The 24,477-nt window shown below is 35.0% G+C and overlaps 1 protein-coding gene across 1 annotated transcript in view; it reads right to left on the reverse strand.

Moving 5' to 3' along the window:
* Pxdnl (peroxidasin like) overlaps window positions 1-24,477 on the reverse strand; it is a 471,071-nt gene that overhangs the window by 48,362 nt on the left and 398,232 nt on the right. Inside the window, exons 18-19 of the mRNA XM_058573993.1 lie at window positions 5,209-5,343; window positions 2,943-3,151 (exon numbers count right to left, since the gene is read on the reverse strand). Of these exons, the coding sequence (XP_058429976.1) occupies window positions 2,943-3,151; window positions 5,209-5,343 (344 nt within the window). The remainder of the gene's footprint in view (window positions 1-2,942; window positions 3,152-5,208; window positions 5,344-24,477) is intronic.

Genomic DNA, 24,477 nt, shown 5'->3' on the forward strand with positions numbered 1-24,477 from the left:
GGGGAGGGTGGAGGATGGGAAAGGCAGCGGAGCACAACAGACACTAGTATGGCAATTTGTAAATCAATGGATGTGTAACTGATGTGATTCTGCAATCTGTGTATGGGGTGAAGGTGGGAGTTCATAACCCACTTGAATCAAAGTGTGGAATATGATATGTCAAGAAATTTGTAATGTTTTGAACAACCCACAATAAAAAATTAAAAAAAAAAAAAAGAAAGAAATTGAAGAAGATCTCAGAAAATAGAAAGGTCTCCCATATTCTTGGATAAGCAGAATTAATATAATCAAAATGACCATACTACCAAAAGCAATATACAAATTCAATGCAATCCCCATCAAAATAACAATTACATTCTTCATGGAACTAGAAAAATCAGACCTTAAATTCATCTGAAAAAATAAGAAAACTAGAATAGCCAAGACAATTTTAAAAACTGATGCAGGAAGCATCATAAACCCAATCTAAAATTATTCTAGCTAGCTATAGTAACAAAAACAGCATGCTATGACATCAAAATATACTTGAAGACCAATAAAATAGAAGACTTCAAGACAAGCTCAAATACTTACAGCATATGATTCTTAGTAAAGGTGCTAAAAATGCAGAAATCTGGTTATCCACATTTATTGTATTTTTTTAATCATTCAGAAATTTTTAAATTTTGTTGTTATTAGTTACACATGATAGTAGAATGTATTTTGAGATATTATACATATATGGAATATAACTTCCCATTCTTCTGGTTGTACATGACGAGGAATTACATTGGCTATGTATTCATATATGTACATAGGAACATAATGTCTGATTCATTCTGCTATCTTTCTCATTCCCCCTTTTCCCTTCATTCCCCTTTGTCTAATCCAAAGTACTTCTTATGCCCCCACCACCACTTATTGTGATGTATTAGCATCAGCATATCAGAGAGAACATTTGGCATTTGGGGGTGGGGATTGGCTTATTTATGTAGCATGATATTCTCCAGTTCCATCAATTAACCAGCAAATGCCATAATTTCATTTCTCTTTATGGCTGAGTAATATTTTCATTATGTATATATACCACAATTTTTATACATTTATCTGTTGAAGGTCACCTAGACTGGGTTCCATAGTTTAGCTATTCTGAATTGAGCTTCTATAAACATTGATATGGCTGTGTCACTGTAGTATGATGATTTTAAGTCCTTTAGGTCTAAACCGAGGAGTGGGATGACTGGATCAAATGGAGATTCCATTCCAAGTTTTCTATGGAGTCTCCATACTACTTTCCAGACTGGTTGCACTATTTGCAGGCCCACCGGCAATGTATGAGTGTACATTTCCCCCACATCCTCACCATCGTTTATTGTTACTTGTATTCTTGATTATTGCATTTCTGACTGGAAGAGAAAATCTTTGGCATCTGCACCTCAGAGCATTAATCTGCAGGATATATAAAGAACTCAAAAAACTTAACACCAAATAACAAAAACAAAAACAAAAAATACCCAGTTAATAAATGGGCAAAGGAATTGAACAAGCACTTCACAAAAAAAAGAGAAACAATTGGTCAACAAATATATGAACAAATTTTCAACATCTCTAGCAGTTAGAGAAATGCAAAGATTCCATCTCACTCTAGTCAGAAGGACAATTATCAAGGATATCCATATTTAGAAGAAAGAAATTAGATATGAAATTAAATCCTTATCTCTCACCCTGCACAAAAATCAAATCATATGGATCAAAGACTCAGGAATTAGACCAGAAAGCTTGCAACTGTTAGAGGAAAATATAGGGTCAGCACTCCATCATATGGTTTCAAGCAATGACATCCTCAGCAAAACCCCTGAAGCTCAAAAAATGAAACCAAGAACCAATAAGTGAAATATCATCAAACTAAAAAGCTTCTGCACATGAAAGGAAATAATCAAAAGAGTGAAGAGAGATCCTACAGAATGGGGGTGGAAATGTCTTGCCAGCCACTCCTCTGGCAGAGAATTAAAATCCAGAATATATAAAAAATTCAAAAACTCTATGCCCCAAAACAAATAATCCAATTAACAAATAGGTCAATGAAACTTCAACTAGGTCAAATACAAACTTCTCAAAAGAGGAAATGCAAATGGCTAACAAATATATTTTTTAAGTGTTCGATATCTCTAGCAATCAGGGGTATGCAAATCAAAACTACCCTGAGATTTCATCTCTACCCAATAAGAATGGTAATTATCAAGAATACAAACAATAATAAATGCTGGATAGGATGTGGGGAAAAGGATATATTCAGACATTATTGGTGGGACTGCAAATTAATTACAACCACTATAGAAAGTAATATGTAGATTCCTCAAAAAACTAGAAATGGAATGACCATATGGACCCAGGATTCTACTCAGTATTTGTCTAAAAGAACAAAAATGAGCATACTATAGCAATATAGCCACCACAATTAGCAGGCTAACAATTCATAATTGTCATATTATGGAACCAACCCAGATGTCCACCGGCAAATGAATAGATCAAGAAATTGTGGTATATATGCACAATGGAGTTTTACTCAGCCATAAAGAAAAATAAAATAAAGGCATTTGCTGGTAAATGGAGAAAAATTATGCTAAGTAAAATAAGCTAGACTCAGAAAATCAAGAGCCAAATGTTTTCTCTCATATTAGAAGCTCTAGCAAAATAAGGGAAAGAAGGTGGCAGGAAATGAGATTGGAAAGGAGATAAATCAGTAAAGTAGATGGAAAAGACGAAGAAGGAGGGAGGAAAGAAGGTAAAGGGGTAGAAATATAGAATGAAATAAGCAATAGCTTGTTGTGCACATATATAAATGTACCAATCAAAAATAAATAAATAAAGGAGTGAGAGGAAGATCAATAGAAGAGACGTGAGAGAACACAGGGAGTTTCTTTGGCTCTGAAAGCATGATATGTGCACATGTCATTACTGACCTTCCCAGCAGTCTTGCCACATTCGCAAATCCATCTTTGGGATCTCACCACAACTCAGGTAGCCCTGTGGGTATTCCGCCTTCACAAAGACATCCGGCTGAACCTGCTGAATGTTGTCACCATTGTCGCAAAGCACACGGCCCAGTGACACCTGTTTCAGCTGAGTGAGTTGTGCAGGGGTAAAAACTCCAGGGTTTTCATACCAGAACCTGGTAGTTAACAGAAAAGACACAATTTCACGGGTCACTCAGGTGCATGTCCAACATCCACAGTGAGCCTTTGCTCCACAAAAAAAAAAAAAAAAGAAAAAAATACAAAGCAGATCTAAGATCGTGTTTGTGCTCCAACTAAATATACTTTTAATTCTTTCAAATATTTATAAAGCTGATCAACCCTATACTCTTCTGAATTATCAATCTCAAACTCAAGTTTTATAAGGTGATTCAAAGTCTTATAGAATTCTTATTTAAGAAAAAAAAACATTTTTTTAAATTTAAACTTTATGAACTGGCCTTAGAAATTTTCCAAGAAACTTAAGATAAATGTGTTTGCCTAAAAAGTAAATATAAGTTTTTAAATTCCACACATACCCTTTGGTTCTATTTACCAACTAATTAGAATAATGGATCCAATTTTAAATGAAAGGATGTAATTTAAAAGTGGATTGATACAGTGAGTCTTGTATTTGTTCATTCAATAAATATTTAAATACTAATGCCACGTGTGCTTTTTTCATACTGGTGTACAACAGTAAATTAAGATAGTAGGTGAAAAGACATTGCCCACTCAATTGAGTATCCATCAAAATTCATGTTAAAGTACTAAGCCCAGGTATTTTGAAAGATGACAATATTTGGAGACAAGACCTCTCTAAAGAAGGAACTGAAGTAAAACTAGTTTATATAGGTGGGTCCTAACCCAGTGTGGAGAGATGTAAAAATACAGAGAGACAGGTATTTGCAACCTGGGATGAAAGGCCCTAGTAAGAACCAACACTGCCAATCCTTGACCTGAGTTTTAAATTTCAGACTTGTGGTACTTTGTTACAGAAAATCCAGCAAACTAATACACTTAGGGAAGACAACTTACCCAAATATTGGCAGTTTCCCAGACTTTTCCAATGTTTGATTATATATATTTTTAAACTAATGCCAATGTATGTTTTTAAATTAATGCCAACTGAACATCTTATGCCAAACTACATAAGGCAAGAAATACAGAGCATTAAAAATAATTTACAAAAACTAATTCAATAAAATATACTATTAATATTTTCCAATGTATAATAATTAAGGGAATTAAATCTTTTGCTACTTTTTTTGTGATATCACCCTTAAGTGGAAAAAATTTGGAAGAAAAATGTTAAGAATAATTTTTAGGGTAAATTTAATTAAAGTCTAGGCTATGTTTCAAGCTTTATATACATCATTTCTGTAATAATACAAAAAGTTGAATTATTAAACCAATTCACAAAAATCCTAAATCTTACTATTAAACTGTCTTAATGAATCAGAAGATACCATGTCTTGAAACATATTTGGTTCCAAGTGTCAGAAGAGTGATACACGAGCATTCAGGGGAGCTGCTTAGTAGGTTTGGATTTCTTAGCTTTTATATTGAGTCTTACGATGATAACAGAAATTGCCTGACTAACTTACATTCTCCAGTCAGCTTTCTTCCATAATCTCATAAATTCAAGTTATTTTCTATAAATACTTTAGAGAAATCAGGAAATTTTAGAGAAGAGTCTCCAGTTATCTCTCCACTCAATGCCCTCGTTGTATGATTTTACAAAGAGGCTGGCCAATAATTCTCCTTCCATGAGACTGGAAGGAGGAGGCTCAGAACTGCTATCAACCTCTGCCCTCTCAATATCATTTAAGGATGCGGGGGTACTGCAGAACAGGCACTATAGTCACACACACTTTCCAGATGAGGAGCCTGGAATAGAGTCAGGTGTTGCCCAAAGTTAAACAGTTATAAGGAGTATTGCTCAATAGTAATTCTAACATGCATCCTCTCAACCACTGACTTCTGTGCCCTTCCAAGACATTCTATTTCTTTTCTTCTTACAAAGATTTACAAAAGAAATGCCATCTGGTATTATCAGTGGTCAGAAAAGTTTTGAGACCGTACCTACCTTTTATTTATTATATTTAATAAATTTGAAATCATAGAAAATATGGAATCACACAATAATATTATTTTACACATATATTTGGGAGCAAGAAAACAATTTTGATAAGCATAACAGATAATTCTTCACCTATCTCCATCTCTTAGCCGCTGAAACTGGGTAACAAAGAGGCACATAAGTGTCGGTCCCACTCTCGTACCAGGAATCAGGTCTTCAACCATCAGGGCGGGCCATAAATCAATGTCACCTGGGGTGCTGTACAACCTGGAATGACACAGGCAGATAGCACACATTGGAAGTAGTCCTTACATGAATGACTACTAAACCTTACTTTTAGTTCAGTCACACAAAATGGAAAGGAAAATATCATTATTATTACCATTTTACACATAAAAACACTAAGGTGAAAAAAGGCATGCAGGAATCACCCAACTGACAGACAGGAAGCAGAGCTGTGATCTAACCAACAGAATTTAACACCAAAAATCACTCGTTGTGACATTCTTCAAAATTATCTCGTCAAACAATGAAATGTAAATGTATTTTACATAGTTGTATGTATATCCATATATGTCAATATATACAACTAATTCTTTCAGAGGCAGTGGAAAATAAAAACACTTAACTATGAAAAGTTTCCATCTTAGTGTATATAATAGATATGTCAAAAACTCAGAGTGAAAAATATTTTGTGGATCATAATTATCATATTTACTATAATAATAAATACATTAAAATGTTATTCTCACTATAGTTATTATAATACATTATATAGAATGTATAATAGTATATAATATTTATAAATATAATTATAAATAATATATAGTATACATTCTATATAATAACATATTAGTGTGATCATTATTAGGTATTATTATAAGGTTATTATAATAATATATTTTTTCATTATTATTATACTTATATGATGAAATCATAAGCATTAAATAAATTGTCCTGTTAAAAAGTCAATGATCACTTGATCTAGAATTTGGAGCCATTTTTAAAACTAAATAACAAATAGACAAACAAGAATTACTCAATGCAAATAGTAATAATAACCCAAATGGGCTTGGGCACATAACCAAAAAATTGATGTGGTTGCATCACTGTAGTAGAATGATTTTAAATCCTTTGGGTATAAACCAATGAGTGGGGTAACTGAGTCAAATGGTGTTTCCATTCCAAGTTTTCTAAGGAATCTCCACACTGTTTTCTACAGTGGTTGCACCAGTTTGCAGTCCCACTAGCAATGTATGAGTGTACGTCTTTCCCCACATCCTCCCCAACATTTATTGTTACTTGTATTCTTGATAATTGCCATTCTGACTGGAGTGAGATAGTTTTAGTTTGCATTTCTTTAATTGCTAGAGATGTTGAACATTTTCTCTCTCTTTTTTTTTTTGGACTATTTGTATTTCTCCTTCTGTGAAGAGCCTGTTCAGTTCCTTTGCCCATTTACTGATTGGGTAAAATATGAGCAATGTCCTGCACTCCAAGTAGAAGCCACCTTGATTAAATTGTATTCCCTGTCTCCAAACAATAAACATGATACAAAGTTAGTCTGCTTTTTGCTTTGCTTTATCTTTTTTACTGCAAGCAACGACTCACTACACTGCATACGGTTTAACTTTGCATGCTTTAAACTTGGCACAAATAAAAATATGGTGCCCTTGCTTCCTTTTTTTCTTTTTTAACTCAGTAAATTAGTCAGAGGTGCAATTGTGTTGTCGCACACCTCTGTACCTCCTTCATTTTCGCAACTGTATATTAAATAGTTCCTTACCGAAAACTATTCCAATTTAGTTTTCTGCTCTACTGGTAATGAATACTGTGAAGTTTTCAGTTTAAGTGCTATGAACATTCTCACATGTTTCTTCAAATGTGTAAGAGTATCTCTAGGCTAAGCACTGGTATTTTCTTTTACCATAGAGGTCCAGAGAGTAAATGTTTTCAGCTTTGTGGGACAATTGGTCTAGTTGCAACTACTCCTCCATTTTGCAGAAAAGCAGCCATAAACAACACAGAAAAAAAGGGACACAACTGTGTTCCAATACAGCTTCACAAAATCAGTCAGTCGGTTAGATTTGGTGAACGGGCAGTGGTCTGTAGATATCTGCTTTGGAGATACTGATGTTAAGAGCCAGAGAAGATGGCTGCAGAGTACACCTTCAATTGTAAGACATAAGGTCAAAATGCTGTCCAAAATGGATGTGCAATTCATACTTTTATAATGAGCATATAGAATTTTTCTGTAATACACATCCTTGTGCATTCTTTTAATTTTCATAAATAATGCCAAAATGCTATCCAAAGTGGATGAAAAATTCACATTTCCACAATAGTCATATAGAAATTCTCTGTAATCTATTTCCTGGCAAAGTGACTCTCTTATCCTTTGGCACAACTTAATTTAGTCTTTATCTTTTTTTTTTTTTAGTTAGACTCTAATATCCTCCCCCTTTTCTCCTCCCCTTTCCCTTCCTCACCCTCCTTCTCCTTCTTAGTTTCATCTTTCCATCTTTCTCTTCTCTTTCTCTCCCTTTATCTTACATTTGGTTTCTTAATTTCTGACAACAGGTGCTTTTTTATATTTCCAAGCACTCGTTTGAATGCTGAAGTGCTTATTTAATTCAAGTTTTAATGTGAAATTGTTCTTTCCCAATGTTTCAGTTTTTTCTGGAAGATTTTTCCTCTGAAAATATTTACATTTGCTGGTGAAGGCGTTCCTGCACCCAATGTCTGACAGGGTCGCAGCATTGGGGATGCTGTGGTGGGGCAGACCCATCTGGAAACCAGAACCATGAGGAATGTGTTAAGTGTTTTGTTTATGATATTCATGATATGGATAATAGGGCATATGTCAATCAATGATAAAAGTATATATTGCCTGAGATTGCAGGAAAATTCCTAGAATTGTATCCTACTAAAAATACAATTGAGAAATGCCACGAGGTGTGTTTCAATATCTCTCAAGATACAAACAATAGTGTTATTCCTCAAGAAATTCATAGGAAAAAAAAGATTGCAAATCTAGGTTCCTGAGAAAAGCTTAACAACTTACACTAAGCTCCCCACCCCACCTCCCCATTCTAAAGCCACAACCTGTATACAACATACATTCCCCCCACCAACAGACCCTCCTTTGCCTTACACAGGAATTTATGATGAGAATGGAAAACACATAATTAATATTAATGGCAAATGGGTTGAGGTGCAGAGCCTGCCCTTTAGTTAAAGATTACAAAGATATAAGAATTGGTGTGCTTTGACTGAGGATCATGGAAACTCTTTAAGAAAGCAGTTAAAATAGTTCATAGGAAAAAAGGATATTACCTTGGAAATTAAAAATAGAATAATGTAAAATTAATATAGATATATTTTAGAGGCACTTCAGAATAGTCGGCTTTTTAAGTAATAAGCTTTCACTATTTCACGTGTGTTTTACTGGAACTTTAGAAGTAAGAAAGCTTACCAATAATCAGAGGTATGCTTTAAAGTTAAAGATTAATGAAATAATTATAGGTATGCTTAAAGTTAGAAGTTAATAATAGGTCCAGAGACATGTAACCTAGCACCTAGTGATTGAGGTGAAAATATAAAAGCTTAATCATGATTGGCTAAGGTTATAGAAAAATATTTTAAACAATGTACTTAATATCTTAGGTAATCAATATATGTCAGAACTAAGATTGTAACTCTTGAAAATCATGTAAATCAAAGAAGTTTCAGACTTTGAGGCTATCCATTAACCACCTGGAAAAAAAAAAAAAAGCCTGTAAAAAAGATATAAAAATAAAAGCCCCTCTAGGGGCAGCAGATTTTTTCTAGAGGCTGCTCCTCACTTGCAACCTGCCTCTTCTTTCACCAATGCCACTCCTCCTTAAGTCCCCTGAATCCTGGCAAATTGCATTTATGTTTTATTGTTGCATGCCTTTATTTAACATTTGTCTGACCTCTTTTCATTCTGAAATATTTGTAAAATGAATTTCTCATTCGATAGCTTATTCTTCAATCACTGTGGTGATGTACAACATTTTTAATGGCAATGTTAGTGGTGCAGTGAAGTAGGAATTGAAATGTTTTCTTTCTTTTTTTTCCCCCATAGCATCTGTAATTTCACTTCATTCTGCTTTCAGATCAGAAGAGGTCACTATCTTTTCTCTACTCACTTCCTCTTTAATAAGTAAATGCTATCGCTGGACACTTTTGAGATTTGTAGCGGGCGCTGTGAACTTCTGGTTTCCACAGTTACTTTTGACAAAATGGTACTTGGTGTTGAACTTTTCCTTCTAGAGGAATTTTTTTCATCTAAGTTCTCTTCCCCTTTTCTTTGTCCTTGAAGATTTTTAAAGTACCCACTCCCTGAAAGCTCTAGAGTTGCAGGGGATGTAGAGTTCATGGGCAGTTCTGTTGCATATTGCTGAGTATTTTTAAACACAGTTATTTTGGAATTCACAGGCTTCTGTCTCTGCTAATTCTGAAGGCACAGGTTGTGTGTTATTTTTTGTGCACCCTCTTTGCTGATCTTATAGTTTTGGAGGAGGAGGCTGTGTTGAAAGATTTAAAATCAAGAGAAAATCATTTTCCTAGGTATAACCTGAAAATATGACTTTTTAAATATTTGTTAATCAATGGCTATGAAATTATGTTTTATTTAGATTTTGCATTTTTCAAGTTAATTATGTGATTGAGCACCTTCTACATATTGATTGGGAGTCTAATTTTCAACTATTTTCTTATGTAAAAGTGCCTATTTACACTTCCTATCCATTTTTAATGGGGGCATAGTTTTCTTTCTTACTATCAGGAACTCTATAAATATATATTCTGGATGCTAATACTTTTTTATGTCCAAATGTATTTACTCCATATTCGTGCTGTTTTTGGTCACTCTCATTTATGTTGGGTTTTGATACAAAATAAATTCTTTAATTCTACAGTCAAGTTATAAATTTTTATGGTTATTATGTTTTATATCTTACTTAAAATTTCTTTCCTTACCCAGAACTGATTTTCATATGATATGAGATAAGAATTAATACTCTTTTTTATGGGCTAGGGTTATAGCTCAGTTGATAGAGTGCTTGCCTTGCATGCACTTGTTTGCATAAGGCCCTGGGTTCAATCTGCAGCACCAGAAAACAAACAAACAAACAAATAAACCACTCTTTTTTTTTTTGTCCCTGGAAAGAGAGCCAATTATTGTTGTATCACTTATTGACATGTTCGGATTTCTCACTATGTCTAGCAGCTCTTTCAAATATGATATTTCCAAATATGAGCACCTTTTCTCACTCACTTCTGGTCTATTCCACCAGTCTTTTTGTATACTCTTGTCTGATATCACACTTATTACTAAGAGCTCAACAATGATAATAAGTGTTGCTAAAAGTTAAACATATCATTTGTTATATATAAATGTGGGTAATATAGATACATATTGCTTAACTTGGATTTCCAATGTTTTTTAAAAAAAAATTTATCTAAATTTATATTGACCTTTTTTTCTTATAAAGTTTCCTTCTTCATATTGACATTGTTTATCTTCAAGTCAAAATGTTACTGACCTCGAGAAGCCGGTTAAATAGTGTTCCTCTTTTCATATTCTTTGAGAGACTCCAGGGCCTTTGGAACTGTTCAGATTATATTTATATATGGAGTACCAGGTATAAGGTGAATAACGTGTTTCAAAAGCATATTTTGAAAAGTTTTGTTTCCAATTAAACTTAAGCTACCTAGAGTATTTTGCCAAGTCAATTTGTTTCTCTTACAGCTCTGATTTAATCTGTCATTTCCATTGAAATAAGTAAAAGTCTGTTTGGTTTCATGAAACATTTAGTTTAATTATTGTTATGAGCTGAATTATGTCCCCCCAAATATGTCAAATCAGTAATCCTTAGTACCTATCATTGAGGTCTTATCATTTGGAAAGACACTTTATATAGATGTGATCAAGTTAAGATGCTGTCACTGGGGTGGACTCAAATCCAATATGACTGGTGTCCCTATAAAGAAGAGGACAATGTAGACACAGACACACAGTGAAGGGGTCATTTGATGACATAGGCAGAGACTGAAGTACCCCAGCTGCAAGCCAAGGGCTGTTGCCCTCTACCAGAAACTAGAAGGAGCAAAGGATTCTCCCCTTTCGGTTCCAGAGGAAACACAGCCCTGCCAATACCCTGATTTTGGGCTTCAGAACTATGGAATAACAAATTTCTGTTGGTATAAGACACCCAGTTTGCAGTACTTTGCTATGACAGCACTAGGAAACTGACATAATTATTAATTCCCATAATTTCAAGCTAAATTCACTTCTAATTTTAAAACAATTTTCCTGCCAACATACTACCATTATCCCATTCCTCTCACTTGCTTATAGTTAATACAATTTGAGTTTATCTTTGAAGTTATCCTTAAATTAATTTGTAACATATTTAATTTTTTAAAGGAATTTAAGACTCACTGCTAAATTGAACAGGAACTAGAGGGATTTCCCACATACCTTCTGAATTAATTTTTTAGAATATACTTTGATCCTCAAAATAACTGCCCCTAATGCATATAACATTGGATGGAGGTCCCTGTCCAAAGCAAGTATGAAAACCATTAACATAACAAGTCTTCTGGCTCTGATAATGAAACATTAAGCTGTGTTTAGACTTAGTTTCTCACCTAGTCTACTACCAGTGAATTAATAAGAGTAAACATGGTTGAACTATGTTAAAAAGAGAGGCTTTTGTTGCTATTTTTAATTTATAGAGAGTTGAAATCAAATGTTAGCCCAGGATGGTGGTGCATGCTGGTAATCCCAGTGGCTTGGGAGGCTGAGGCAGGAAGATCACGTTCAAAGCCAGCCTCAGCAACTGCAAGGCGCTAAACAACTCAGTGAGACCCTGTCTCTAAATAAAATACAAAATAGGGCTGGGGATGTAGCTCCATGGCTGAGTACCCCTGAATTCAATCCCTGATATAAAAAAAGAAAAAGAAAAGAAAAACAAATGTAGTTTAACTCTGGTTAAAATCAAATTATACAGAATATGAGAAATAATAGATAAAGGAAACCAGAAAACTAAATTAAGTTCATGTCTGTGAATTGTAAGTGTTAAGAAAAGAAATGGTAAATGGAGGTTTTAGATACTAGAACACTGAATTTTCTCAGATAGCATAATCATGGTTTTGTTAACTTCAGTCACTTGGTATTGATGTTTCCCATCTCTTAAATAATTCAGTTAAACATTAACCATTCTTATTCCTGTTACTGCATATTGCTTTTACCATGGCTCACCATATCATCTCTAAGAAATGTAGGGAGCCTTTCAATGAGCTTTATTACAAGCCTTATATTTAGTAACTTATTAATTGTGTATGCCCTATGTTTGGTTTTTCAAATCAACTCCAGTCTCCTTAGAGGAAAGTTTGAGATCGATAAACTCTCAGAGCATTTCTTATCAATTCATCTGCATTAGTCATAAGAATGTCAATTTAAAAAAAAAAACTTTTTTCCATTATAAACATTGTATCACTTCTTTCTTGCTTAAAATTAGTCATTAGTAAGAATAAAGAAATAGCTTCTGCATTAATACCATGTCATTGCACTTGAAAACTATCCTCCCCAAACCTAATATTAAACATTTGTTCCGTATTTAAAACTAGTAATCTGGTGTGAGGCAGCATGGTTATGAAGGTAGAGTTATACAACCCGAGATGGCATTTCTGATAGTAAAACCCCCTTTCTTTTGAAAACAAAAACCATCATGGAGGCCTGGTAACTTTAACCTTAACTGCTCTGAATGCATATAGTATAGAGAGCCCTGTTTCAAAGCAAGAATGAACACCATTGACATAAAGAATCTCCTGGTTCTGATAATAAAACATTGAGCTGTGTTTGATTTAGTATCCCACCTTTTAGATTACAGGTGGAACAATAAGAACAAAAGGAGACAAGTTATGTTTAAAAAGAGAGGGAGAGAAAAGAAATGTTTTTGTTGCTATTTTTATGTACAGAGAGTTGAAAGAAAATATTTGCAGACCTTGAAATGAGCTATTCCTTGCCACAAAGACTACAATGTCAATCTATATCTAATTTCATAACCACAGTTTGACTTAAAGACGGCTTTAGAAGGATGGATAATAATAACTTTCATTCAGCTGGATCATTCACAGAGACAGGAGGACAGATATCCATATGGCATTTTGGGGAGATATGCATGCTTACCTGATTCAGAGAATGAAAGGCAGATAATGCAGCAATGCATGATCTTAATGAAACAAATAAAAGCCATTCCCATAAACATGGAGGAATGGTGCTTTGTGATAAAGTGTCCTTGCAGAAAAGCTTTCTGAGACACTCCTGAGTTTTCAGAATGAATATGATCATTTAGTGGCTTTTTTTCAGAGAGAAAAATACATTTGAAACATGTCCTTCAAAAAAGCAAAATGTCCTTGTGTATTCTCACACAAAATAAAATTTCTTTTGCCTCAGGATGGCTGCTTTCTTAGGAGAAAAGTAAATGGCATTTCACACCAATGAAATTAAAACAATGAGAACATCCAGCATGATTAGTCAGTTCAGAAACACAGTACAAAATAACTTTATGATTAATTTATGGTCTCTGAAAACATCAGAAAGAAAATTGTTTTCTTGTTGTTTTGGTTTTTTTTTTTTTTTTTTTGAGAAGGAGGGTTCTTCAGAATACCTTTCACTGAGAGCTTGTCTCAGAACTCAATTTTTATTCAAAGATTTTTAAGGAGACTATTTTTTTCTTCTTTCAAATTTCTACAATTAAAATTTTAGGCATTTTTAGAGAGATATATATAAATGTTAAGAAACATTAGCCCTGTAACAGAAATGGCACCGAAAAGTAAATAAATGGAGAAAGGGAATCAAGTGACTTTTTAAATTCTTTAATGGATATAAAAGACTACCCAATTTTTGCTTTTGTACGAGGAAGAACTTCTCTTTCTGCTGCCATTTTTACAGGAGGAAAATAAGCTAAGCTATTTTACATATTTTACGCAGAACTAAAAATGTAATAGTCATCAAATTTCCAAAAGCAGAGTACAAAATATAGAACTCTACAATTATGTCTAAAAATAAAATTAATCACTTAAGCTCTATCTTATGATCAGTTACAGAGAAAAAGGGAAAGAGAGGACAGATAACCAGGAAAAACAAAAGGAAGAAACTGAAAAATAAAAACAGTATCAACAAAGGCAGAGGCATCAATAGCAAGACAGAGATACCTACAAGCAATCATAGAGACTAGGGCAGACATTCACATAGGGAAAGAAACAAACTCATAGCCATCAGAAATCCATGGGCAAATCTTAACAAGCATCTAAACATGAAACATGTAATAAAAATAACGTCTGGATATTTCCATAGTTTTAATCTTGAATATCCTCCAAAAGCCATGTGTTAAAGGTGTGGTCCCCAGAACATGAGGCTATTTGGTGATGGTGGAGTCTTTAAGTGATTGGGCATGGTGAGAAGAAGACAGATCACTAAAGGTGTACCCTTGAGGGAGATATTGGGACCCCAGCCCCACCTTTCTCTCTTTGCTTTTTGATGGGTATGAGGTAAACAGTACATGTCTCGACTACATGCTTTCACAGTGATGTGCTGCCTCACCACAGGACACAAAGCAACAGGACCAAGCAACCATGGAATGAAACTTTCAAAACTGTGATCAGAAATAAACCTTTCTATCTTTAAGTTGATTTGCCTCAGGTATTTGTTATAGTAATGGAAAGCTGACCATTATAAACATTGACAGCATGGCAACAATTAACAATTAAATCCTTTCTTTTCTTAACCTCAATAGTAGACCTAAATCATAAATTTGTTTTTGGGGGTTTTTTTTATTTGTTTGTTTGTTTGTTTGTATATTTTTCATGATCAGGATAAAATATTTTTTTGCAAAAACAGTTTTATCAAATTCTGCCTACATACTGCAACCCTTTGACATTTCAGAGTCTGTGTTCTCATTTTGATTAAAATGTTGATTGACAAATATTAGGTGTTAAAAACATGCAGTCCCTAAAATGGAGAATTTCCCCTCATACCATAATCAAAAAGACAGAAAAATAAATCAAAGAAAAAAGGAATACTATGTGGGACAATGTTATTAGACACCATATTTACAAATCATGTAAAATTACTTAACATATGACAGAGGAAAGTATGTCATGCTTACTTCATGACAACTAGGAAACAGAGAGAGAGAGAGGAGCTTGGGTAAAGATATGTCCTTCCAATCCACACCCCTAGTGATCCACCTTCTCCAACTATGCCCCATCTCTTCGACTTTCCACTACCTCACAATCATGCCATCAAATTATGAATCTATCAATGGATTAATCCACTGGTGGCTTTAGAGCCCTCATGATCCAATCACTTCCCCAAAGCCCCAACCTAGGTACATTTCTACACTAAGGCCAAGCCTTCAACACACAAGCCTTTGAGGATCATTCCGGATCCCAACCACAACAGAAAGTTAGGTCAGGGGGTAACTGCTAGTTGGATAGCTATATAGATGTTTTTTCTACAGGCCAGCTAAGTTATAAACATTTTATTTTTATTGGCCACTTTAATCTTAACTGTTAATACTTGACTTATAAATCTTATTCATATTTTCAAAACTGCAAAATAACTTTGGTTTGGTGCTCTGTCTAAATACCTTCCACTCCTGTGTTGCTCCTCTTGGAACTTCTGTAAAAACTTGGTTTTCAGTCTTTATGCCTCTTAACCTCCCTTAGGCATTCTTTCCATCTGTCTATACTATAAGCTGAATTATTTCTACAAATTTATCTTCCAGTTCACTCAATTTAAAAAAAAAATTCTTAGATGTTAATAGGCCTTTATTTATTTATTTATTTATTTATTTATTTATTTATTTATATGTGGTGCTGAGAATCGAACCCAGTGCCTCACACATGCCAGGCAAGTGCACCACCACTGAGCTCTAGCCCCAGCCCAGTTTACTCAAATTTATCTTCTAGTTCCCACAAAACATCATCCTTTATCCAGTTATACTTATATAACTGGATAAAATATTTATAGAGATTTTAATTTGAACTTTACAATATCTATAGATTTCAATTTGAACTCTATAGATCATGTCTTAAAATTTAGTTTTTCAAATTATCTGTAATTTTTATCTTTCCTTCTTTAAAGAGGTTTTGTTCGTTCATTCTTTCACCTATACAATTATGCTAAGTCTGCTTATTTTATAGTTTCTTGAATTATTTCAGCATCCCTAGATTCTGTTTTATTTTAGTTTAGTTTAATGCTTTTCATTCATTCTCATCACTATCTGGTGGCACTTTATTTCCTAAAGTGAATTCTAAATTGTGTGTATGAGGATGAGGGTGTTTTCTTTGTCCTGCTGGGCCTGTCTGTCCACACTGGCTTGTGGAAGTTGTCTGGATGGTGATTACTCATTTGCTGTTTTCTAGAGTTTCAGGGGATTTAGTTTTTCATGATAATTTATCATCTTGTCTTTCTCGGCACCATGGTGTTGAGAAAATTCAAATTCCTCTCATGTAGTATAGGCTTGGATTAAAACTGCCACAAAGCCTACAGAATGGGAGATCTTTGCCACCTGCTCCTCAAACAGGGAATTAATATCCATAACATATAAAGGACTTAAAAATTTAACATCAAAAACTGAAATAACCCAAATAATAAATGGACAAAAGAACTAAACAGACACTTCTTAAAAGAAGAAATATAAATGGTCAAGAAATATATGAAAAAAAATGTTCAACATCTCTAGCAATCAGAAAAATGAAAATCAAAACTACATTGAGGCTTTATCTCACTCTAGTCAGAAAGGCAAATATCAAGAATACAAATAATAATAAATGCTGACGAGGATGTTGAATGGAAGGTATGCTCATACATCGTTGGTAGAACTGCAAATTATTACAACCACTCTGAAAAGCAGTATAGGGATATCTCAAAAAAATAGGAATGGACACCTTGGTGGGTTCCATTTTCTTTACCCATTCATCTGTTGAAAAGCACCTAGGTTGGTTCCATATTTTAGCTATTGTGAATTGAGGTGCTTGTAAGCGTTGTGCAGTTGCATCACTGTAGTATGCTGATTTTAAGTCCTTTGGATATAAACTGAGGAGTGGGATAGCTGGGTCAAATGGTGGTTCCATTCCAAATTATCCGAGGAATCTCCATATTGCTTTCCAGAGTGGTCACACCAATTTGCAGTCCCACCAGCAATGTATGTACCTTTTTCCCCACATCCTCACCAATATTTATTATTATTTGTATTCTTGATAATTGCCATTCTGACTGGGGTAAGATGTAATCTCAGTGTATTTTAATTTGCATTTCTCTTATTTCTATAGATGTTGAACATTCTTTCATACATTTTTGACCATTTATGTTTCTTCTTCTGTGAAATGCCTGTTCAATCCCTTAGCCCATTTATTGATTGGGTTATTTGCTTTAAAGAAAATGTACACACACACACATACACACACACAAACACACACTCACAATGCAATATTACTCAGCCATAAAGAAGAATGAAATTATGACATTTGCTGGTAAGTGGATGGAACTGGAGATGATCATGCCATGTGGAATAAGCCAGTCCCCAAAGACCAAATGCAGAATGTCCTCTCTGGTAGGTAGATTCTCATCCACAACAAGGGAAGGGAAGATTAGAAGTTCAGTGGACTATACAAAAGGGAATGAAGGGAAGGGTAAGGAGATGGGAATAGAAAAACAATAAAATGAACCAGACATATCTTTCCTATCCTTATAGATGAATATACAACCAATATAACTCCACATCATGTATAACCACAATAATGGGATCCTAATTAGAACAAGTTATACTTATTCTATGAATGTATAATATGTCAAAATATACTCTCTATTGTCATATATATCTAGAAAAACAAATAAATAAAACAAAAGGAAAAAAGAATAGAACCACCATATCACCCAGCTATCCCACTTCCTAAAGTCAGTGTACCATAGGGATACAATCTCATCAATGATTACAGCAGTGCCATTCATAATAGCCAAGTTATGAGACCAATCCAGATGCTTGTCAACAAAGTTAAAAAAAAAAAGTCATGTAATTATATACAATGGAGCTTTACTCAGCCATGAAGAAAAATGAAATCATGGCATTTGCTCGCAAATGGATAGAACTGCAGAAGATTACGTTTAGTGAAATAAAGCCAGACCCAGAAAGTCAATGGTTAAATGTTTTCTCTCATATGTGGAAGGGGGGAAAAGTGAAGGTGAAGAATCTCATGAAAATAGAAAACATGTCATTGGACTAGAGAAAAGGGATTGAAGAGAAAATGAGGAGAGACAGGACAAGGGGAAAATGGTGGAATGAATCTGACCAAACTATCCTATGAATATACCTATGAATATATCCTATGAATATACCACAATAAATTAAGAAAAAAGATCAAAGTATCACACGTGTGTACTTTTTAGTTGTTAGTGCTGAGAAGACAAAAATTCTTTATATATTGGTTGTACCTGTTTCTCTGAGCACCAATGAATGTGTGCTTTGTTGTCAGAAACAGACTAAAGCTATCCTGCTGTAACCGTATGTTAAGTGTGCTTGTACACATTTGTTTAAAATCTATATAAGCCATTTGTTGGGTTTTCTGTTGGAGAACTAAGGGACTATACAGTTTCTTCTTTCTGTGAGAATCTCTCCTGACAAGATGGTATGGCACTGGTTTAGCTCAACATGAGAAGGAGGTGGAGGACAAATTTACTCATTATCTGCCGCTTTAAGTTCCATACAGTGTTTGGTGTTATTGACAAGAAAACATGTCACATCTCTAGAAAGAAGAAAAAAATATTCCATTTTTAAAGGAAACTCCCAGAAAGTTTCCTCTTTCATCCTAACCTTAGTTCCTAATGTTTAGTCAAGAGTCTCTTCCTCTTTCCTGAAGCGAACAGGTTTTCTAGTTCCCTTTCTCCCTTACAGAAATGAGGTAGGCATTTTTCAGGGAGTGGTGCCTACAGAAGGCTGGAGGCCATGTCTCCTTACCTTACGTGGGTATTAAAACACACCTCTCCATCCCTAAGACCAAGAGTGTGCCTGAGGTACAGTATAATAACTCCTGAGCCAAGAGAGCACTTCCTCCTGATTCCTACTTGACTTTTAGTCTCCTTATCCTTTCTGGCATGTAAGAACTGCCCTTCCTTTTGAGCTTGTTTCTGTTTAAAATAATTCTTTATATTTTTAGTTTTTATTCAATAGCTGGTAAGTATTTTTAGGGGCAAAAAAAAAGGGAGGCTTACTCTACGAAATTGATTACTTGCCAAGAAATTCTCTTGGTGTCAAACTGTCACTGGAAGGAGGCTATTAGTCAAATGCTTTCAAAAGCACATCATTCTCTTTTTAAAGCTGCTTTTATGTCCCTTATTCCAATAATAGAACAGGCAGGAAAAACAAAGTTTGAATATAATATATTGTGCATTATGTTTATATATTTTAATCCCATTTGCAAATATCACTTTGGGTAATTAAAAATAGCAAAGAAGCTAATAATTTCATTGACGTAGAAGCCATGTCAAAAAGAAAGAGGAGGAGAAGGAGGAGGATGAGGAAGAAGAGAGTTCTCTTCTACTTAAAAATGGTTATAAAGTATCATCCATTGTTAAAATGAACATGAGTATATGGGTCAGTTAATTCCTATGAACCCACTATTTTCAGTGCATCTTTAAATATTCTCCACTTTCTTCATATTTATTATGAGTGACAAGTATTAATATTATTTCACAGATATCTTCATTGTGCTTTACAAATACCTTAAAAAGCTTTTCATATATTCCACAAATTTTGCACAATAATAGTTATTATTGCTTTTTTCATGTACTTAAACATATAATCACAACTGCTTTCCTCAATTCCAGGCAAAAAGCAAAAAAAAAAAATATATGGATTCAAGTTCTGTTAGGATTTCTTTTTGTTTAATGAGATGACAAGCTGACCTAATTAGAGATACAAAGCACAGAGTTTCAGCAGTGGCAACAGAGTTCTATCCATTGTGAAGTTAGGAGAAGTTTTATTTATAATCATAAAAAATTAATGTCAAAACTCCTCAACAATTTTAATATAAAGAGAAAATTAGAGAGTATACCAATGACATTTCATGACTAAAAGAAAATATTTAGCTACACCTAAATTACTATGTAATTTAAAGGCTGTCCTCTGTGTTTCCATTCTGGAAATACACTTTTCCTGCAAATGTCATGATTCTGCAAAAGGAAAATGAGTGAATTGTAACCTGCACAGAGATAGGTGCCCCTCATTTCCATCCCCAGTATTGCAACAATAACAACAACAAAATTCATCTTCTCCGTAAACAGATGAGATACTTATATAATTATTCTAACTTTAAGTATGAGAAATATGAGACTAGGAAAGATAACAAAAGGTTACACAGTACATGTGAAACCCATGGTTTGGTACCGGAGCTCTCATGCCAGTATTCTGTGTACTAAGATTGTTTCTCCAATATTCTTTTGTGGTATAACTGCAACAATATAAAACCAAAACCAGACTTGACAATGGTGAGTTTTGCATGGTGGCTGTGAACCCCACCCCACCCTCCAAAGATGTTCACTGCCTAACCCCTGGAACTTGTAATGTTACCTTGAATGACAAAACAACCACTGTAGATGTGAGTAGGTAAAGCATATTAAGATGAAAGTATTGCTGTGGACTATCTGGATGGGCCTAATATATTTACAAGAGTTCCTAAAAAGTAGAAAAATGAGGGAGAAGAGTAAGAAGGAGGTGGCCATTAGCCAAGGAGCATTGGCAGCCTCTAGAAGTTGAAAAGTCAAAGAAATGAATGCTACCTTGAAGGCTTTGGAAGAGGATGGAGGCCTGATTTTAGCCCAGCAATAAGTGCATCAGACTTCTGATATCTAGAACTATAAGATAATAAATCCATATTGGTTTAAGGAATCTACTTTATGGTAACTTGTTACAGCAGTCATAGGAAGCAATTACGGTGGCTAAATTCACAAACTTTGGAATCATCTATGAGACTCAGGTTAAAATTTGCATTCTCCACTTGCAAACTGTGTATCCTTGGGAAAGTTAACATCCACTTCACAATGGACTAAAAGGTGTTAATGTGCCATGGCATATGGAAAAGATACACCTCAAACTATTTTATTCATTTTGCAGCACACAAAAGCCCATGAAACTCATTGTTAAATTGTCTTAATGAGAGAAAATGCACATCCCAGAACATTTCTTTTTGTGCAATGAACATCAACCAATTATAAAGAAGTATTATTAATCTTAGGTTAAAGCTATCCCATCTGTAAAATCGAAAAAGTTAATAAGAAAACAACATCCACTCAGATAGTTTTGATGTGTCTCATTTTGAGGTGAGAAAATGATAACCCCAAAGATGAACAATATCGTTCCCTGGACAAGATAAATTAGAAAACTTCATCAAAGAATATCATTCTTCAGTTGTGCTTTTATTCTGTGAGAGAAGACATCAGCAGCCTGTTCATAAAGGACAAATAGCAAATGGTTTTGGCTTTTTAAGGCATATAGTGTTTGTTGCAATAATTCAACACTGTATGGCAAGAAGTAAGTGGCCACAGACAATATGTAAATAAATGTGTCTGGCTGTATAACAATAAAACTGTAAGAACAGTGACTGACCCACACTCAAACCTTGTATTTGAGTGACACCTCAGCTTGAAGGGCATTCACGTTAGCTTTTAGCAGTCACAGTGCTGTCCTTTACTCTCTAACGTACCCTGAACTACCTGACCCTAGACCTGTCATCACACAGGCCTGAAAGTCCTTGTCAAGGAGCCAAGGAAGCAATCCTGCTTCTCCCACTTGAGCGTGTATTGATTCACTTTGAAGGAACTTCAGGTGTAAACAGGGATTTTCCCAAACAAACAAATGTAATGGTCATTCTATGGCTTGGATGTGACTTAAGTGTGTTTCTCCAAAGGTTCATGTGTTGGGAGCTAGGTCTCCAGTGTCATGATGTGGGAGCTGATGGAAAATTCAGGAGGAAAGGTTTAGTGGAAGGTTCTAAGGTCACTGGGGACACCACCTTGGGAAGAGAATACTGGTCTCTTGGAGTAAGTTCTTAGGAGAACAAGCTGTTACAAAAGCCCATAGCTGAGTGAGTTGTCATAAAAGTCTGAGTCTCCCCCTCTGATTTCCTGTCTGAAATGGGATCCCTCCTGTTACATACATACCCACCATGATGGGATTCAGTCAAGAAGATCCTCACCAGAACTAAACGGGGGCCAGCACCAGGACTTTGAGCCTCTGAAACTATGACTTAAATAAACCTCTTTTTTAATATAAAGTTAATTTCCCTCTGGCATTTAGTTATAACAACAACAAGTTGACCAACTGTCTGCCTCACATGTTACAAATATACAGTTAAGTCAACAACCCTGAGAGAGATGTGTTCAGACAAGGAAAAAGTATCCTTGATGGGTACCTCCATTTACCCATGGACAAATTTACTATGAAGCAAACGACAAGAACTCTTTAGATCCCTAAACTGCAGGGCTCCTCCAAGCCCCTAAAAAGAACATGTAATGCATTCACACAGTCCTGTGTTTCTAAATGATGTGTCATTGGAGCTTCAGGTCCTCCCTGACTGTGAAGACTCTGCTCCAGATGCTGAGCAAGGACCATCCATGAACAGTCCCCCTGTGACTGTGCAAATTCTGTAAAGTCACCCTAGTAAGTCACACTAGAGATCATCCACCTACAGGAACAGCATGTACTTCATCTAGGCTGCCCCCTCCCTCCAAATCTTGGTTTACAATAGTGGACAGTGGCTTAGTGATCCGTGGAATTGACATATCAAGGCCTTTGGTACAAACAGAAAAGCCACTGGATGAGGAAATACAACAAAATAGGTATACTATAAAATAAGTACATCCAAAAAAAAGGGGATTAAAATTTTGAAACTACAGAAAGGAGCAAAATTTTTAAAGTATGCATCTAATATTTTTTTAAAAAGGGGGAAACTATGGAAAAGAAGATGCTGAAGAATTAAAAGTATTAATATAATTGGGTTTCAAAAAGGAGTGTCAATGCCACACAGTAACTGAAGAGAAATGAACAGTAGAAGACAACAGAATGAGGACAGAAGCATTGGAGACAGTAAGTGGCTGTTGTTCTGTCTTGCTTTCTTTCCTCTCCTCTCTCTCTCTCTCTTCATTTCAGCAGAGAGAAAAAAAAAAGATCTTTGCAAAACTTAAAAAAATCTATTACTTCCTAATGAGACCCACACTTAACTTCAATTTACTTTCAGGGCAGTTAACCTGCCACCCTTTAATCCACTGCATAATGCCACCAGGTAATGGAACTGTCACAAGACAATTCCACAGCTACCCACTGCTCCTTTTTTTGGGTTTTCTAAGGGAAGATTATTGAAGATTGTAGCTAATTTATGGCTACCTGGGCCTCTCTTGCTACAGGTACTGACACTAATGGATCTCAGCTCCACTTGGCGGAGAAATAAATGTGTTCTATAGATTGGCAATAAACAGGGCCACTGGCAGGGAAATCTGTTTCAGCAAGACCACCTACGGCTCAGAGAAAAAAGGAGAGACTGACAGGGAGAATTTGACTGCAGGAGTTATTCATGTATGATTTGTGATCAAGATGGCAAAGCTGCAGGTTTTCCCCTTTCAGAACATGTCCGTGTGAGACACCCACTGGCAACACTGCAGAGGCATTGCGTGTGTGATTCTGGGTGGTTCCTCACAGGGACTCAGATGACCCACTGTCCCCAGAGACCTTCCCAACCAGAAAAGCAGAGCTGCCCGTGTCTCCATATGTCTCCCCCGACAATAACATGAGAGACTCTCTACTACATGGAAACTTGAATCTGGACTAAAAAATTGATCAGTAAACCATTTATTTATACATTAGTGAAGATATTCAAACATAATATAGAACTAATAGGACCAGTTTCCCCACAAAAGCTATGATGAGATTTTTCTATTTTTCTCCTCATAGAAGGAAAATAAGGACTTGATCACAGTTTGTCACACTTCATTCTTAGACATGTTGATGGACGCTTCTACCATACTGCTCCATGGTGATCTTTACATATCTGTCAAGTATGTGCCCTTATATATGGGGTCTGATACTTATATTGTTACTTAGCAATTAGACATGAGCAGTGGGTGAGGAGTTTCTGAAAATACTTGGTACAGAACAAATTTGTTAATCAAGTCCTGCCTTGGTGCAATTGCAGGGTCTGATGAGATAGCTATTTCTGGACCCTTGCCTGATCTCAGCCTTATAAACTATTCCTCTTACAACAGAAGGAAGATAGATAAAATCAGGTGATAAGAACCAAAGGGCAAGGATATAT

The sequence above is a fragment of the Marmota monax genome, unplaced genomic scaffold (assembly GCF_021218885.2).
Source record: "Marmota monax isolate L192 unplaced genomic scaffold, Marmota_monax_Labrador192_F-V1.1 WCK01_AAM20220418_F8-fsc00044, whole genome shotgun sequence".
Classification (NCBI taxonomy): Eukaryota; Metazoa; Chordata; class Mammalia; order Rodentia; family Sciuridae; genus Marmota; species Marmota monax.